This window comes from Mus caroli, chromosome 17 (assembly GCF_900094665.2).
Source record: "Mus caroli chromosome 17, CAROLI_EIJ_v1.1, whole genome shotgun sequence".
In the NCBI taxonomy this organism is placed as follows: domain Eukaryota; kingdom Metazoa; phylum Chordata; class Mammalia; order Rodentia; family Muridae; genus Mus; species Mus caroli.
The window spans coordinates 42,355,506-42,371,773 of NC_034586.1; the positions used below are offsets into that span (position 1 = coordinate 42,355,506).

The 16,268-nt window shown below is 53.5% G+C and overlaps 1 protein-coding gene across 4 annotated transcripts in view; it reads right to left on the bottom strand.

Annotated features, from left to right (window-relative positions):
- The window catches only part of Tmem63b (transmembrane protein 63B), a 26,518-nt gene continuing 10,250 nt past the window's right edge, over window positions 1-16,268 (bottom strand). For all 4 annotated transcript variants that reach the window (XM_021149947.1, XM_029471107.1, XM_021149948.2 and 1 more), the window contains 19 exons: window positions 16,057-16,094; window positions 14,790-14,932; window positions 14,650-14,701; window positions 14,404-14,512; window positions 13,616-13,686; window positions 10,015-10,095; window positions 7,492-7,615; window positions 6,339-6,472; window positions 6,078-6,215; window positions 5,789-5,942; window positions 4,942-5,048; window positions 4,690-4,776; window positions 4,491-4,556; window positions 3,254-3,416; window positions 2,613-2,718; window positions 1,495-1,662; window positions 1,193-1,308; window positions 962-1,042; window positions 1-811 (listed from right to left, as the gene is read on the bottom strand). In XM_021149947.1, the coding sequence (XP_021005606.1) occupies window positions 620-811; window positions 962-1,042; window positions 1,193-1,308; window positions 1,495-1,662; window positions 2,613-2,718; window positions 3,254-3,416; window positions 4,491-4,556; window positions 4,690-4,776; window positions 4,942-5,048; window positions 5,789-5,942; window positions 6,078-6,215; window positions 6,339-6,472; window positions 7,492-7,615; window positions 10,015-10,095; window positions 13,616-13,686; window positions 14,404-14,512; window positions 14,650-14,701; window positions 14,790-14,932; window positions 16,057-16,094 (2,130 nt within the window). In that variant the 3' untranslated portion in view covers window positions 1-619. The remainder of the gene's footprint in view (window positions 812-961; window positions 1,043-1,192; window positions 1,309-1,494; window positions 1,663-2,612; window positions 2,719-3,253; window positions 3,417-4,490; window positions 4,557-4,689; window positions 4,777-4,941; window positions 5,049-5,788; window positions 5,943-6,077; window positions 6,216-6,338; window positions 6,473-7,491; window positions 7,616-10,014; window positions 10,096-13,615; window positions 13,687-14,403; window positions 14,513-14,649; window positions 14,702-14,789; window positions 14,933-16,056; window positions 16,095-16,268) is intronic.

The window sequence follows — 16,268 nt, forward strand, 5'->3', positions numbered from 1 at the left end:
TCACAGCTTTTGTTTTTATTTTAAATGAAAACAAAAACAAAAACAAAAAACCAACAAACCCAGTGCAAAAACCCCATTTTCCAGTGTCAGCCATGCCCCCCTCCCCCCGGGGTCAACCCCTGGCTCGGGCCTGACTCTTCCCCCACACTGTGCACCCCTCCCTTCTCCTGCATCCCAGAGGGCTGCAGGTTCCACGTCCCTGGAGGCCCAGATCCAGGGGCAGTGAAGGGGAGGAAAGAGACTGGGTGACAACTCCTGATCTTCTTGCTTTCCCCAGGCCTCCAGCCATGGTTCCAGGTACCCACCTTGGCTCTCATTAACCCTTTTCCTGGCCACACTACTGGGTGGTGAGGCTGATCTGGGGGTATTCCCTTCACACCCCTCTTTGCCCCGGGGCCTGCTCGGGGCTGTCCTCACTGAGGTTGGGGGGGCTCCCTCTCTCCCTCCATGGTGGGAGAGAGTGGTGAAATCCCCGGGTTTAAATACCTTAATGAAAGCAGGGGATGGGGTCGGAGGAGGGGGGCTTTAGTTCTAATAAATTATTAGCGTTTTTTTTTTTTTAGTGTCCGTGAGGGTGGGGGGAGGGGCAGGGCGTGGCCTCCAGGGCCCCTCCCTCCCCTTACTGGTGAATCTCATTCTCTATGAGGCTGTCCTCGCATGACTGGAAGTCTGTGTCCGTTAGGCCATCAGGAGGCATCAGCAACTCCTCGTCTTGGGAGGAGGACGATGGGGGCTCATCGCCTGAGCTCCCAGGAGCTCCATCTCCGTCCCCGTCCCCCTCTGAGTCCTGCAGCACCTGAGCGATGTATTTCTGAAGGGAAAGGAATAGGGGTAAGGTGACTAGCCGTGAGATCAGGAACAGGCTGGCTTTTGTGGAGGACTACTGGGATTGAGTCTCTGCAGGTCAAAGCCTCCCCGCTGCCCTCCCCCCTGACCCTAGGCTGTGGAGTAAGACACTCACCGCAGATTTGGGGACAGCGCCAGCAGTGGGGGGCCGTCCATTACTTCTGGAGCTCACGGCATCTGTCTCTGTGTGTTCAATCTTAAGGGGTCCATGGAGAGGGGAGGAATTATTCCTGTTTTTAGCCCCGATCGTGCCCCAACACCCTTGCCCCACCTTGGACCTGTATGTCACCCCCACAGAAAACGTCCTCTCTCGGCCGTACTCCACCACTTTCCTCCTGCCCCATACCTTGTAGTTGTGGGCACTGAGGTATTTGAAGTGTCCAAAGCAGACGTGGCAGAGACAGATGACGATGGTGATTACCAGAACAACGAAAGTGAACATAGACGTGGGGGCTAGGAACCCTGGGGTAGGGAGGACAAAGCTGTTATCGCCTCCTTCACCACAGGGCTCCCGCCTCCTCCTCTAAGGGGCTCACTACCTCAGCCTCCTTCATCCCACCCACACAACCTCACTGAGACCCTTGGCATTCTCTAACACGAGGCCCTTCTATCCCTGCCACTGGACCCAGGCGGGATGGTGGCCCTCACCCGTGCGCATGGTGGAGAAGAAGAGCAACCAGAAGAGGCAGAGGATGGGTGCCGCCACCACCTGGTTCACAGCCCCCGAGTGGATCTTCTTGTCCAGTTTGGCCGGCAAGTAGGCGTAGTAGAGATTGTACCTGTCTACCAGGTGCTTCAGCAGCATGTACATGAGCCCTGGGAAAAGCCAACGGCCCTGACCTCGGAACCAGCGCCCACAGGTCTTGCGTGTGGACCACAGGCTGTACCTGGCCTTGAGATGGCTGAAGGACTGGTCCCTGCTCCCTGTCCTGCCGGAACTGAAAGCTGCAGCTTCTCCCATGTCAGTCCCTTCACCCCAGCAGCCTCCCCTTCGTGTCCCCTTCCCCCATGGTGACCACCAGAAAACCATTCATTTAGATGATCGAGACGCCTTTGAAACCCACCTTACGTTTTTTTTCTACCCCTGTCCCTAAATAGTTGGGTGTAAACTAAAGGGCAGGTTCTACATCCCAAAGCCAAGGGGGCTTTAAACAAGGGCAAGGAAGTTAGTTTAAGTGTCTGGAGCCTTCAACAGCCACAGAGGGTGGGTAGGGAGTTAGGATGCTATTGGGGGAAGGTAGAGGCTCTATTGAGGGATCATGGTCGACGAGAAACTTAGCTGAACACCTTCTAAGAGGAAGAGAGACCTGCCCAAGTTACATGGCTTGCCTGCATTGGGACATGTCCGTGAGGTACAAGGACCTACCTAGCCCACTCTGGAATCCAAGGGGTTTTCTTGAATTTTGAAATCTGTGTACAAGTGTGGATGTTGGGTACAGGACTGTGTGTATATGTGTCTAATAACTCAGAGGGAGATATGTTCATGTATACCCGAAGAAAGGCCTCAATACCAGGAAATATTGCTGAGGTGGGTGACTTGACCAGAGACAAGGCATGTTAGGTGGGTCAAACCTTGATAGAACTGCTCTCCCCTTTTCCCCCAAGGCCTGGCCCTAGACTGAGCCAGGAACCAGGCGGGAGGCCCGAGGGGCCGGTCTCCCAGCCGGGGCCCTGTCCAATCAGGGTGGCCTGCCTTACTAGAGTGGAGCGGGTGAGGCCCTGGGTTCCCCCGAGCAGGGCCCAGGTCCCGGCGCGGCGGTGCCTACCGAAGGGCACGATGATGGGGCAGGTGATACTGTAGGTCATGACCACCGTGAAGACGCACATCATCCAAGCGTAGGCTGCGCCAAACTGGAACTCGTAGGCCTGATGCTGGGGGGGACATGGGCAGGAGGGTGGCTCAGGGTGGAGGGGACAGGTTGCAGGGATGCAGGGCAGGCAGGAGGTGGCCAGGAATTCTAGGGCTGGGGATGGAGCCATCGGGAGTGAGGGACCTAATGTGGGGGTGGTGCGGGGACAGCAAAGCAGGTGGGAGGAGGGGGCTGTGGCTGAAAGGGAGGCCGGGCAGGGCAGTGATGGGACATGGGCAGGTGGGGGCAAAAGTTGAGTGAACTAGGGGACAGGTTCTCCAGCGCCCTCTTGTGGAATGAGGGCAGGACCCTAGATCAAGGGAGCTACACCTCTCCCAACTCCAAGCACATAACACTATGCTCTCAGAACTCAAGGATCTCTTAATCACCTATGTCCACCCATCGCTATATATGTGGGAAAGCTGAGGCTTCAGATGGGAACTAAAGTCCCTAAGTCCCAGTATCCTTATGCCCACCACCCGAGCCTGTCTGCTGCTGTTTCTGGTTAGGCCACCAGAGGGCGCTGTGCGTGTTGCCGCTGCCCTAGGCGGCCATACCCGCTTCACGTTGCGTCTTTCAGCGGCGGAGCGCGCCAGGCAGAGCCGGATCATGTACATGAGTAGGCCTGGGATGCGCAGCAGGTCCATGGCGTTACCGATAAAGGCTGAGGCAATGACGTAGTTCACGAAGAAAGCGCCGTTGTCGGGCAGGAACACACACCTAAGGGCAGCAGGTGCTCCAGCACTGCACCCTTGGGATGACCTGGTGGCTGTCTGCCCACTGCTAGCATGACAGCACCCCATGCTCTTACCCTCTGTGACCTCCTCTACATGGACACGCCCAGCTTAGACACCCGCAATACCCGTGCTCTAGTCTTTCCACAGTATGAACCCCAGGATATCAAAATAACAAAGCCAGCCCAGAGACCTACCTAGATGGCATGCCCTGAAAAACGAGTTCAAGGCCACAAAAGGCCACCAGCATGTGCAGCAAATAATTGCTGAGAGCTGAGACTTCCACAGAAAATTTCAATGGCACTCTCAGAGATCTCCAGGGATGTAAGCCCCAACAAACTAGGCAAGTTTTCCAACTCTCTGGTTTTCCCACAATAGAGAGAGCCTCAGACTCCTTCCCAATCAGCTTTAGAGACCCTCAGGTATCTTTGGTGTGTGTGTGTGCACGTGTGTGTGTGTGTTGACAAGAACCAGAGAGTTCCTAAGTCCAAGATGATTATAGACAACTCCATCAACTCAAGCCCCTGGAGCTTGAGCGTGTAAGAGCCACGGTATGCCTCCCTCCGAGCTAGTCCCTCATCTGCTGTAGCCATGGTATGTTTCCCTCTGAACTAGTCCCTCATCTGCTGCATTAACATCCTCAGATCTGAGCTGTCAAAGACCTCAGTAGATAAAGGTAAGGGTTCTAGTGACCCTCAGGGATGCTCTGGGAGTCCCCAAGTCACCCCCAGATAATGACCAAGTCCCCACTACAAACACCTCCCCCATTTCCTTGGGGGAAATTCAAGACTCCTACAGCAGACCTAGAATAAGGGCCCGAGTCTCTCAGAAGCCCCACATGTGAGCTCTGAAGACTTAAATCTACCTTCAGCATGCGCTCAGGGACACTCCTGATCAAGAACCCCAGCCCATTTCATCCTCGTACACACCCAACACCCCGGCTGTCTTTTGGATAACCCAGGAGACTCGTGATGTTAACCCCACCCCTTACAGCCGGAAGCTTGGTGCCATCCACCCTTGTTATTTTTCTTTTTCCCCAAGTGTCCTCCTGCTCACTCACTCAAACCGAATAGCTGCTTCAGCCAGGAATTTCTTGTCAAAGAGCCAGCGGAAGAAGAGGTCTAGGCTGCAGGAAGAAGGATGGGAGCTAGCATGGGGCAGGGCACCCGTGCAGAGGGTCTGCCACGAGCCTCTGGGGAAGCCCGGGGCAGGTCGGTAGCTCTCTTCCACCCCGGCTCCCTATTGGTCCTGATGCTCACCTGCTCAGCCCCAGCGAGGGCAGAAGCAGCACCATGAAGATGAGAAAGGTGTAGCATTTGTGCATGGTCGTCCTGTTCTCCCCGGAGCTAGGAGGGCAGTGGCAGAACAGAGGCAGAGGTCACAGCAGGCCAGCCCACACGGGGACAGAGGCTCCTCTGGGTGCTGGAGGCTTCTCTAGGGTAGGGGACAGGGACCAGGGCAGGGAATCTTCAGAGGGAGGGGACACGGTGGGTGGAATGTGGGCAGCTCACCGCGTCCAGTGTGCTTCGAAGAAGGCGGAGTAGTAGACAATGGTGGGGAGCAGGGCCGAGAAGCACCACAGCAGTAGAGTAGGGAAGAACTGGGTGATGATGGGGTTCTGCGGGGAGGACAGGAAATGTCAAGCACAGAGGGATGGGTGGGCAGGTCTAAAAGTTCTCAACACTTGGAGGGCTGAGTGGGGGCTGAAGCTAGGGCGGTGGAAACGACAACTTCTGGGTGAATGATGTTGATGGTGAGCGTCTGCTGCACACCTACTGTGTGCCAAGCACTTGTGCATGTTCTACATACTAAACCTCAAACTGGCTCATTTTCCCAATCCGTCGACCGAGGAAGCAGAGACTGGATGGTTTGGTCAGCTAGAGGGCAGTGGGGATTTGGTCTGGACTGAGGTCTGCATCTTTACTTCTGAGTGCAGATTTCAAAGAAGTATAATCTGATCTGAGCACGGCAGGAGGGCAGAGGAGGCCAAGTGGCATGGGTGCACCCTACTGCCATCTCGGAGGCCTGGAGACCAGAGGCTCCGAACGTACACATGAACGGCAAGGGGCCAGTTTAAACCTTCCATTTTTAAAAGAAGTGAGAAAAGGGAGCTTACCCAAGGTTTTGCACCCTCCTGGTGTGTGTGTGTGTGTGTGTGTGTGTGTGTGTGTGTGTCTAGGACGTGTAAACCCAAGGGCGGCCTTTCCTGAGGGCAGGACATGGTGGGTTGGGATAGCAGCCCTTGACCTTAGAAAGCATCCTGGAAGCACCTGGAGCACCCAGAGCTATGTTAGGGATGAGGGGGATGCTCATGGCACATCATGGAGAGCTGGAGGGGCGGGCGGGCATGGGCCTCACATTGAGGTACTCCACAGGCTTGGTGACGTTGAACTTGTCCATGGTGGTGATGATGATGGCCGGGGTGGTGAGGAAGAAGAGCAGAATGAAGAGGACCACATTGATGACCAGGCAGCGCAGCCACCAGATGAAGCCTCGGATGGAGAGGTGTTCCCTGGGAAAGTGGGGGAGGGGTCACTTTGAAGACTCTGGACTGACTGGCCTCTGCAGCATCCACCCTCTCCCCACGTTCCTGGAAACAGCCACACCCTGAGTCTGTAAGAAGCCCCGCCTCACCCCTGTGGCTCACCAGTAGATGTTCTGAGGGTCGGGGGCGTAGGTCACGGTCCAGTTGGAGATATGCAGCGCTTCGCTGCAGGAGGAGGCTCTCGGCTCCCCGCGGCAGGTACAGCCCTGGCATTTGCACACGTTGAAGTCCTTTAGGATGCTGGGGGGAACAGGTACTTGTTACTTCAGTCCCGACTGGGGTCCACAGTGGCGAGTACAGGGCCCTGTGAGAGGGAGTGGGCCAAGGGTGGCGGGCGGGATGGGGGCGGGGCGGGGTGCTCACATGGCTGTGATGGTCTCATTGTGGAAGGTGACGAAGGCCATGCCCAGAGGTTTCTCGTTCACTTTCTCCTTCTCCCGCCTGTAGTCTTCCTTCAGCCTCTGCTCCAGCTTTGTGTAGTACTCAATGGCCTCCACCTGCAGGCGGCAGGGCGGGGGTGGGGGTGGGGGTAGGGTTCTGCTCAGAGCCAGAGGCACCCACAGCAGCAGCCGGGATCAGCCCATACTCCTCGAAGCTTTTTCTATGTATGAGTCACTCTGTCCTTGTTCTAACCTCACAAGGTGGGCACAATGGGGAAGCCAAGGAACAGGGTAGCTAGTAAACTTATTAAAAATGGAGGGGGTCCGAGAGATGGCTCAGTGGTTAAGCACTGGCTGCTCTTCCAGAGGTGCAGAGTTCAATTCCCAGCAACCACATGGTGGCTCACAACCATCTGTAATGGGATCTGATGCCCTCTTCTGGTGTGTCTGAAGACAGCTGCAGTGTACTCATACACATAAAATGAGTAAATTAATCCTTTTTAAAATAAAGCAGAGTATGACCCAGAACTTCTGACCCTCCTGCCTGTGCCTCCTGAGTACTGGGATTACAGACATGCTCCCTGGCTGATCAAACCCATGGCCTTGTACATGCTAAGCCAGCACTGAAAGACATCCTCAGCCCCCCTGTCCCCTGCCATGCTTGCCTAATCTATGGTTTCAAAAGTTATCACACACAGGACAAACGGAACAGGGAGGACAGGGGCTTCAAGGACTGACAAGATGGCTCAGTGAGTAAAAGGAGCTTGCCACCAAGCCTGATGACCAGAGTTTGAGCTACAGAACTCACATGGTGAAGTAAACTGGCTATCACAAGCTCTTCTCTGACTTCCACACAGGCCCCATGGTATACCCTCCCCACATAAACAGAAATAACTATTTAAAGAAAGATTTGAGGTTTTAATGGACGCTAGAGGCAGTTGGAGGCTTGCTGGGGTAGGGCCCCTGTCTTCTTTCTCTGGGAGACTCTTTACCTGTGGGTCTTACTGTCTACCACACTTGTTTGTCCTGGGGTAGGGGTTGTGACTACCCTGGGGCATCCATGTCTACTGAGGCCTGCCCAGACCTCCCAGCTTTGCCAGGGACTCCAGCCACCCAGCAGCTGGCCCACACGGTACCTGCTCGCAGCCTCGAACCACACAGCAGCAGAGGTGGCCGCACGGTTTGGGGTTGATCATGGCTGGTACATTTTCCTTGCTTTGCAGGTTCGTAAAGTAGAGTTTTCCCCGCTCAGCCTTCTTCCTATGGGATGGGGGGGGGGGGTGTCAGTCACCCACCGATTAGAGTCTGGGGCTGCGGGCTGGTGAGATGGCTCAGCAGGTAAGAGCACCCGACTGCTCTTCTGAAGGTCCAGAGTTCAAATCCCAGCAACCACATGGTGGCTCACAACCATCCGTAACAAGATCTGACTCCCTCTTCTGGAGTGTCTAAAGACAGCTACAGTGTAATTACATATAATAAATAATAAATAAATCTTTAAAAAAAAATAGAGTCTGGGGCTGGCTGGGGAGTGGGGAAGGGAACCAAGCTTGGGGGTGGAGGAGGGGCACAACACAGAGAACCCAAAGCTTCTTAGACTGTGGGGCCACAATGTGGGATTGCATAGCTGAACGTGAGGGTTATGAAAAACATCAGACCACGGTCAGATGTTTCTGAAGGTGCAACCACCAAGGATTAATTCAAAATAAACACATTGTGAATCAGGTGTTTCTGGCTGAGCTTGCCTGTATTACAGCAAAAAAACTCCATGGCAGCCTTGGTTCAGAACACGCAACCTGCACAGCTTGTGTGGCCTCTGCCACTGCCACCAAGCCAGCGATTGTTGACAGAAACATGCTGGCTCAGGGTCAGGACCATGTTAATGCCTTGCAGTGATTTTGTCATACACACAAAGCTTTTTGCTCTTGCTGAAAATGATGGTTTAATTATGGAAAACAAAGAGTTAAGAAGAGTTAGTATTTCCCTATTGTTGTTTCTCTTTAGTATTGTGTACGACATGCACATTCACTTTAGGAGTGTGCCTTTCATCTTCTGCGTGCTATGTGCGTGCGCGTGTTCACGTATGCGTGCAAATGTCTATGCACGTGTGCGTGCATACATGGAAACAAGGTGGACGTGGGATGTGTTCCTTGATTGTTCTACAAGTTAGATTGTTTGCTTGGTTTTGTTTCATTTTTGAAACAGGGTCTTTCTGCACAGCCTGGACTGTCCTGGAACTCACAATGGAAACCAGAGCCACTTGCCACCGCCTCTCAGTGGGTCACCGTGTCACTGCATCTTAGTTTTTGAGACAAGGTCTCTCGGTGAATCTGGAGTTCATAAATCCGGCCAGGCCAAGCGCGTCTCGGGGTCTGCCTGCCTCTGCCCCAGCACACCAGGGTTCTAGGTGTACATGGAGACTGCCGTGTTACAGGAGAGGTGGGGAGCCCAACACAGGTCCTTCCTCTTGTGTGACAAATGCTGCAGTCACTGACCCATTTTTCCCAGCCAGGTCTTTTCATTAAATAATAAATATTAAGATGATATGAAGGGGGCTGGAAAGATGACTCAGCGGTTAAGAACACTGACTGCTTATTCTTCCAGAGGTCCTGAGTTCAAATCCCAGCAACCACATCGTGGCTCACAACCATCTGTAATGGAATCTGATACCTTCTTCTGTGTGTCTGAAGATAGCTACAGTATACTCATATACATAGATAAATCTTTTTAAAAAAAGATTATACGAAGACTAAGGAATGTTTAAAAAAATGAGTGTGTGTGTGTGCATGCACATGTACACACACACTTGAGGAGGCCAGAGGATAAGCTGAGTCTAATCCTCGTTCTGGCCGCCCACCTCCTCTGAGGTAGTGTCTCTCGTCTGTGTTTCACCAACATTATGGTTACAAGTTTGTGCTATGACACACGACATTTTTACATGGGTGCTAGAGAATGACCTCAAGGCAAGGCCAACTCAGCCAGCCCGCCAGCTCCAGGAAGCTTTAAATTTTTCTTTCTTTTTTTTCTGAGGGATGGGGGTGAGACAGTGTTTCCTCTGTGTAGCCTTGGCTGCCCTGGAACTCAATCTGTAACCCAGGCTGGCCTTGGACTCAGAGATCAGCTTGCCTCTGCCTCCTGAGTGCTGGGACCAAAGGTGTCCGCCACCACCCGGCTAAAAGAAATCTTATGATTTATTCTCATTAATGTTCGGCTTTTATTCCCATTTATTTGCCTACGAGCCTGAGGTCGTGTAAAATTTTCTCAGATGGGAAGGGTTGGGGAGTGAACAAGGCTTGCTTTAGCTCGGTCCCCAAGAGCAGGGGCCGTATGTTAGTGCTTGTTTAGCCCATAGTTCCACCCAAGGGTCTCCTTGCCCATTTCTAGAGAGCCAATTCTTCTTATAGTCTGCCATAAATGTTTTGTATTGTAGCTGAAGAGAGTTAGGTCCTTAACCAGGACAGGACTGTTGACCCTTCCCTCTTGTAACATACACTAAGCTCCAGGCCTTGGAAGCAACAGAGACTCCCAAGGAAGGTCTAGTCATAGTCAAAATGCCCCCAAAACCATATGAAAGGGGAGCCCCATTTCTGCAAGGAGGCCAAGATCCCTCCATGATGAACAGAGGACCCGGGGTGGCACCCTCCCCATGCCCGACCCAGTACCTCTCAGCGTCAAGGAACATAAGTCGAGCCACGTTGTAACAGGGCCGGGCTTCCAGAACTGTGCAGTTGGGGTAGGCCTCCCTGAAACACAGGCAGCTGTCACACCCTGCAGGGCCCCATCCATGCGCCTACCCTCAACTTCCATCCAGGGTGCTGGCGCTTCAGCCTTCCCAGCTCACCCGAGTCTCGGCCTACAGTGCTCCGAAAGAACAGAACCCTGAAGTCCTTATGCTGAGTGGGGATGAGGTGTGCCTGAAGCCCGTGTGAAGGCAGCAGGCGATGAAGACCTAGGGTGTGTGAGGATACTGCTGTGTGGCACTGGGGACGCCAAGGCTGTGGTCTGATTCTTGTCCGGGGCTGTACACTTGAGGCTCACAGAAACTGTTTCTAGTTACAGGCTGTTTCCTTTGCCCTGTTTCCGGAAGACCTGGTCCCGATCCAACACTTGGCCTTGACTTTGGATTTACTCCAACCAATCTAGGCCGGAGACCAACAAGAAACTGGTCCTGAATCTGACCTCTAACCTGGGCCATGACCCCAGGCCCAGGGCTGACCTTCATCCCGACCGAGAAAGACGGACTGGTAGGGCTTGCTGTCCTGCCTCACTGGCACGTGGCTCCGGAGAGCATTCACAGAACGCTTGCTGATCCACCCAGTAATGCCCTTTCCAGCTGTGCTGATCCTGTCCTTAATCTTGACTGAGTTTCCTCCATCTTTTGGATGTCCTATTAAGATTTAATGAAGGGCCACCAAGTATTCAAGACGTGTGTGATAAAGTTCCTCAATAAGCAAGATGAATGTCACAAATGTCACAAATGCCATGAGAGTTTGGAAAGTTGAAGCTGGCACAGGGTCCCTGAAAGTGAACTTCCGGGTGGCCACAGCTCCATCCTTCACGGCTCTTTGAGCTTCCTCTTTGGGGTGGAGGTGGGGGTGGGCAAGCTCTCACCCTCGTGGGACTAAGGACAAATCCTTTAAAGCTAACTCGCTGTCTTCTGGGGCAGTCCCCAAATCTGGACCACGAGCCCCAGTGAGCGCTGATGTTTGCTCAGTGTGGACAAGGGCCGCTGCTAATCCTCACAGTTATAGCAGTCCTTTCAAAAAAAAACAAAACAAAACAAAACAAAAAAGCCGGGTGTGGTGGCGCACGCCTTTAATCCCAGCACTTGGGAGGTAGAGGCAGGTGGATTTCTGAGTTCGAGGCCAGCCTGGTCTACAAAGTGAGTTCCAGGACAGCCAGGGCTATACAGAGAAACCCTGTCTCGAAAAATCAAAAAAAAAAAAAACAAAGCAGTCCTCGATACCAGCACGTCCGTAGTAAGTGCTCAGCAAAGTTGGCTGCACGGACAGTTGGAAGACTGACTGACTTCATTATGCTCTCACCCTACTCAAAGCCCCAGAGTCTAACGAAGACCAGATCCTCTCGACACCTGCTTTTAGAGTGAGCGTGAGTTCTCCTAAACAGAGTTAGAACCCTGAAGCACTCAGCCAGAGCACTTCACTCTGGTCTGGCTTTTTGCTTCCCACAGCACACAGTAAGCACATCACAGAGTTGACCAGGAGGGGTTACCCCCTCCGCTGTGCTGAGTTCTCCGTTCAAATCTGAGGGTCCCCTCCCTCGCTCAGGATGGCACCTTAGCACCCCCCGCAATCTGACATCCTCTGACTCCTAGGACAAATGAAAGGAAATTTTCTGGTTTTGTTTACTGCTGTATACTGAGCCCTCGCCCAGGGCAGGTCACTAGAGGTCTGCATCAGGACATGTCAGTGGAAGCTGATAACTGTCCAGCTGGACAAAATGTCACCCCGAGCATATACTCGTCCCCATCTCGACCTAGTGTGCCCTTAAGCTGATGTAAGCTTGAACTCCAAATCATTCTCTCATCCTGTTTTTTTTTTTTTTTTTTTTTTTTTGGTTTTTCGAGACAGGGTTTCTCTGTATAGCCCTGGTTATCCTGGAACTCACTTTATAGACCAGGCTGGCCTTGAACTCAGAAATCCGCCTGCCTCTGCCTCCCAAGTGCTGGGATTAAAGGCGTGCGCCACCACGCCCGGCCTCTCATCCTGTTTTGTTAGCTGTATCAGGGCAGGGCTTGCTTCTAAAATACCTATGCCTGTATACAGAAGATGCTCAGTATATATATGTCACATGCATAAGGACCCACCCATCAGTGGTTAGCTCCAGATCCCTGTAACACAGCCCTGGAATGTGACCTGACCAGATACTGCTTCTGATCCTGCTGAGACATTACTGCCGATGGGATGACAAACTGACCTGCTCCAGGACAATGACTGAAATCTGATTTGGACCAATAGCAGCAGACCTGGACTTCTCAAGAATAAACCTGGGGCTGGAGGGATGGCTAGGGTTTAAGACCTTCCAGAGGTCCTTCCAGAGGACTGGAGTTGATCCCCAACACCCACAGAGCCAGGGGATCTGTCTCCCTCTTCTGGCTTTCACAGGTACCACATCCACATGGTACACAGGCATACAGAGTCAAAATACCCATACACAAAAATTAAAAATAAGTCAAACTTTAAAAGGAAAAGAAAGAGTGAGCCCAGAATCCACCTGACCCCTGAGCTGAGGTCCAGATCAGTAATGTCCCCTGTCACGGCCACTGGCTGACTCCTAGCCTGGGTCATGGATTTGACTGGTCCCTTGTCATGGCCACTGACTGGTTCCTAATCTGCGTCACAGCCTGACTTGGCCCAATCTCAGTTGAGCCTGTTGACTAGCTCCTCCAGTTGATCTCTATGTATGACCCTTGAGCACGGGTGAGTTTCATTTATCTTCGGCTATGATAACTGACGAGAGTTTGGCAATAAGCGAATCAAAGTATCAAGGGCCTCTAATTCTGTGTGCAGACCATCCCTCTAAGTCTCGACAGCAGGTCCCCTAACTTTTTAAATTTTTTTTTTTTTGCTTTTTGAGACACGGTCTCTGTCACCCTGGCTACCCTGAACCTCTCTTATAGACTAGGCTGGCTTTGAACTCACGGGAACTCCACCTGCCTTTGACTCCCAAGTGTTAGGACTGAAAGTGTGAGCCACCACACCTGGCAGCTCTTGACTCTCTCCCCCATGGGCTCAGCACCAAGGTGCCTGTCCGGGATCCAGATACCTGAACTACAGAGCCAGAGAAGCTGAGGAACAAAACCAACCTCCTCAGACTCCTTCAGATGCCACCAGAGCCCACGAGCTTTCCCACAACCTTTGTATATGCACCAAGTAAAGTGCTACTGCTAATTTTGAGGAAGCTGCCACCTCAGGACCCTGGGCCAACCACCCACGACCCAGTCCAAGCCAGAGGTAGAAACAATGCCACAGGCTGTACTCTTCAGGAGTCCCTCCTAGTCCTCTCATTTGCTAACTTACATGGGCTGTACCCCAAGTGACTCTCCAGTTCTCCAAGGGGCTAGTTGTCACTCAGTGACAGTGGGAGATCAGCCTGGCTCGCCATGTGAGGTCTTCCTTGATCTGCTCCCCTCAGCCTGTGCCCCGGACTGCTGAGTACGAGTCCAGGGGTGCAAAGATCTTCTTGGGGCTGAGGGACAGGACAGGCTCTGTGGGCCTGAGGTGGGGCAGGCTGCTTACTCACTCGAAATGTTTCTTGATTTTTTCCGACTCTGCATATTTGGAGATTCCATTGATGAAAAGAGTCCGCTTGACCTGGGGAAGAGGGAAGCAGGCTTATCTGCCTGTGGGTGGGCTCCAGGTGAGCCAGAGGATACAGGGAGGGGCCAGGGAGTAGGAGCAGGCCTTAGGTCTCAGCGGGAGTGTTTGTAATAGAAGCCTAAAGAAGAAGAAGGGCCATGGGGTAGCTCTTCTTCGAGGGGGGGGGGGGATGTCTCAGGGCCACCCCTGAGTGGGTGGGTGATACTTAAAACCTTGAGGACCGGGCTGGTGAGATGGCTCAGTGGGTAAGAGCACCCGATTGCTCTTCTGAAGGTCCAGAGTTCAAATCCCAGCAACCACATGGTGACTCACAACCATCTGTAACGAGATCTGACTCCCTCTTCTGGAGTGTCTGAGGACAGCTACAGTGTACTTACATATAATAAATAAATAAATCTTTAAAAAAAACCAAAAAAACCTTGAGGACCTAGCACAGTGACTAGCATTTGGTCCAGGCTGGGTAAATGGCGATAGAAGCTGAGGGAATATTTCTACCATCCTCATCAAGTAAGGCGACAACACAACCATCTGATACTATTCCCAGCCACGGCCATTCCCCAGGGCCATGCACAGCATGGGAAGGCATTGCCTGCCCGGGTCCTCTGGAGAGGCACCCTTACCCCGTGTGTAGGAGGGAACCCAGATAGCCCAACTCTCCAGTGGCCACCCTGAGGGCTGATCGGGAAGCCAAGACAGGCTGCACTTCCTCACCAGATCATCTTCCTTGTAGCGCATCTTAGAGGTGTGTCTCCTCATGCTGTAGACCGTGAGCAGCAGGTAGAGGAAGGCGAAGGAGGTATGCAGCCAGAGGAGGTTATTCCTGTGGGGAGTGTGCACAGGACACATGGGTCACTGCGTCAGCGGGGTCTACCTCTGCTGGGTCCCTGTGTCTCTACGGCCTCCCGTCTCTTGCTCCTACCCCAGATCCCACCCCACCGCAGAGTTGCCCGGCCTCACCCTGATTTCAAGTTGGCAATGGTGGTTCTCCCAAAGCTGTAGGCATTGTTCTCTGGAGGGCGGGAAGAAGGGGGATGGTGGTGGGCTCAGAAGGGACGCCCTCTGCCCCCTTCTACTCCAGCCACCTGGCCCTCACTGACCTAGCAGGTCCCCTGAGAAGTTGACAGGCAGCACAATGCCTACAGAGAGGACGCCCACGACAACCAGCAACCCAATGATGTGTCTTTGGAAGGACAGGTAGTGCACAGCATCGCCCCCACACTTGTCCCGGATCTCATCGTCCCTGCAGGTCACGGAAGGCAGACAGAAGATGTCGGTTAAGAGCAACAGAGGAAACGCTGGAATTGGCCTGTCCCACCCCCCAGCCACCCTAGCCACCCCTGCTGATGGGGTAGTAATGGTGTTGAGACAGAACTTCCCATCCCAATTTCCTGGGAGGGAGGGAGGGAGGGAGGGAGGGAGGGAGGGAGGAAGGAGGGGAAAAGAAGGGGAAGAAGAGGAGGAAGAAGAGGAGGAAGAGTGGGAGGAGGGGGAGGAACAGGAAAAGGAGGAGGAGGGAGAGAAGGGGAAAGGAAGAGGAAGGGAGGAAAGGGAGAAAGGAAGGGGAAGAGGGGTAGGGAAGAAGGGGAGGAGCGGGAAAAGAAGGAGGAGGAGGGGAGGAGGGGGAGGAAGAGGGGGAGGAGGAGGAAACTACAGAGCTTGAGAGTAGCAGCAAAAAGAGCAAGAGAAAAAAGAGAAAGCAAGGTTGGGACTGGAGACAAAAAGAGAGGAAGATGGAAGACAGAAATGGGTGGGGCGAGGAGAAGGGATGTTATGGGAGGAGGAGGGATGCTATGGGAGGAGGTTGGGATGTGGGCAGCAGCAGCTCCTTCTAGGGCCTTAAGGCTACCAGGGCTGAGCTCCCATGGCCACGGGCCCAGAACGTGGTTAGGGGCCCAGTGCTGACCTGTCTCAGCTTCCTGCCTTTCTCAGTGCGCTCACTGCCTGCCTGTGGACTCTGGCTGGATCTCCTGAATTCTGCCTGCTGGCTGCTGGCTCCTGCCTGCGGCTGTCTAGCTCCTTCCAGCCGGCCTGCTGCCCCTACCCGCCGGCTGCACAGAGGCTGAGGTGGGGGCTCCGGCCCCTGCTCTCAATCAAGCTGTGGCCAGGGCTGGTAGACCTGGGAATGGCTGACCTCGTGCAGGGTGTCACAGAGAAGGGGGTGGGTTGGAATAAGCATACGGGGGAAGGGGGTGTTCAGCAGAGGCTGGGCCCCCACTGCCTGGCCTCTTGCAGTAGGGCGCAGGGTACTGCAATGGCTAGGAGCCCGAAGGCCCTCAAAGCTGCTGGGCTTTGTTTTTAGAGGGAGGTGACAGGCGCTGAGGTTTCTGTTTCTTTCTCTTTAGAGTGCGCAGACCATTCACTTACTTTATCCTGAAGATGGCTGTCAGCCAGGAACAGAAGCCCTGGGGAAACAGAGGGGCCACAACTGGAGATCCCAGCCTACCAACCTGACCCCGCCCCCACTTAGCTCCACCTATCAGGTTCTCAGAGTTATCTGCAGCCTATGACCACATGGACACAGCCCCTACACCCACCCTTGCACCTGAAGAAAAACCCCATGATCACCACGGATGTGT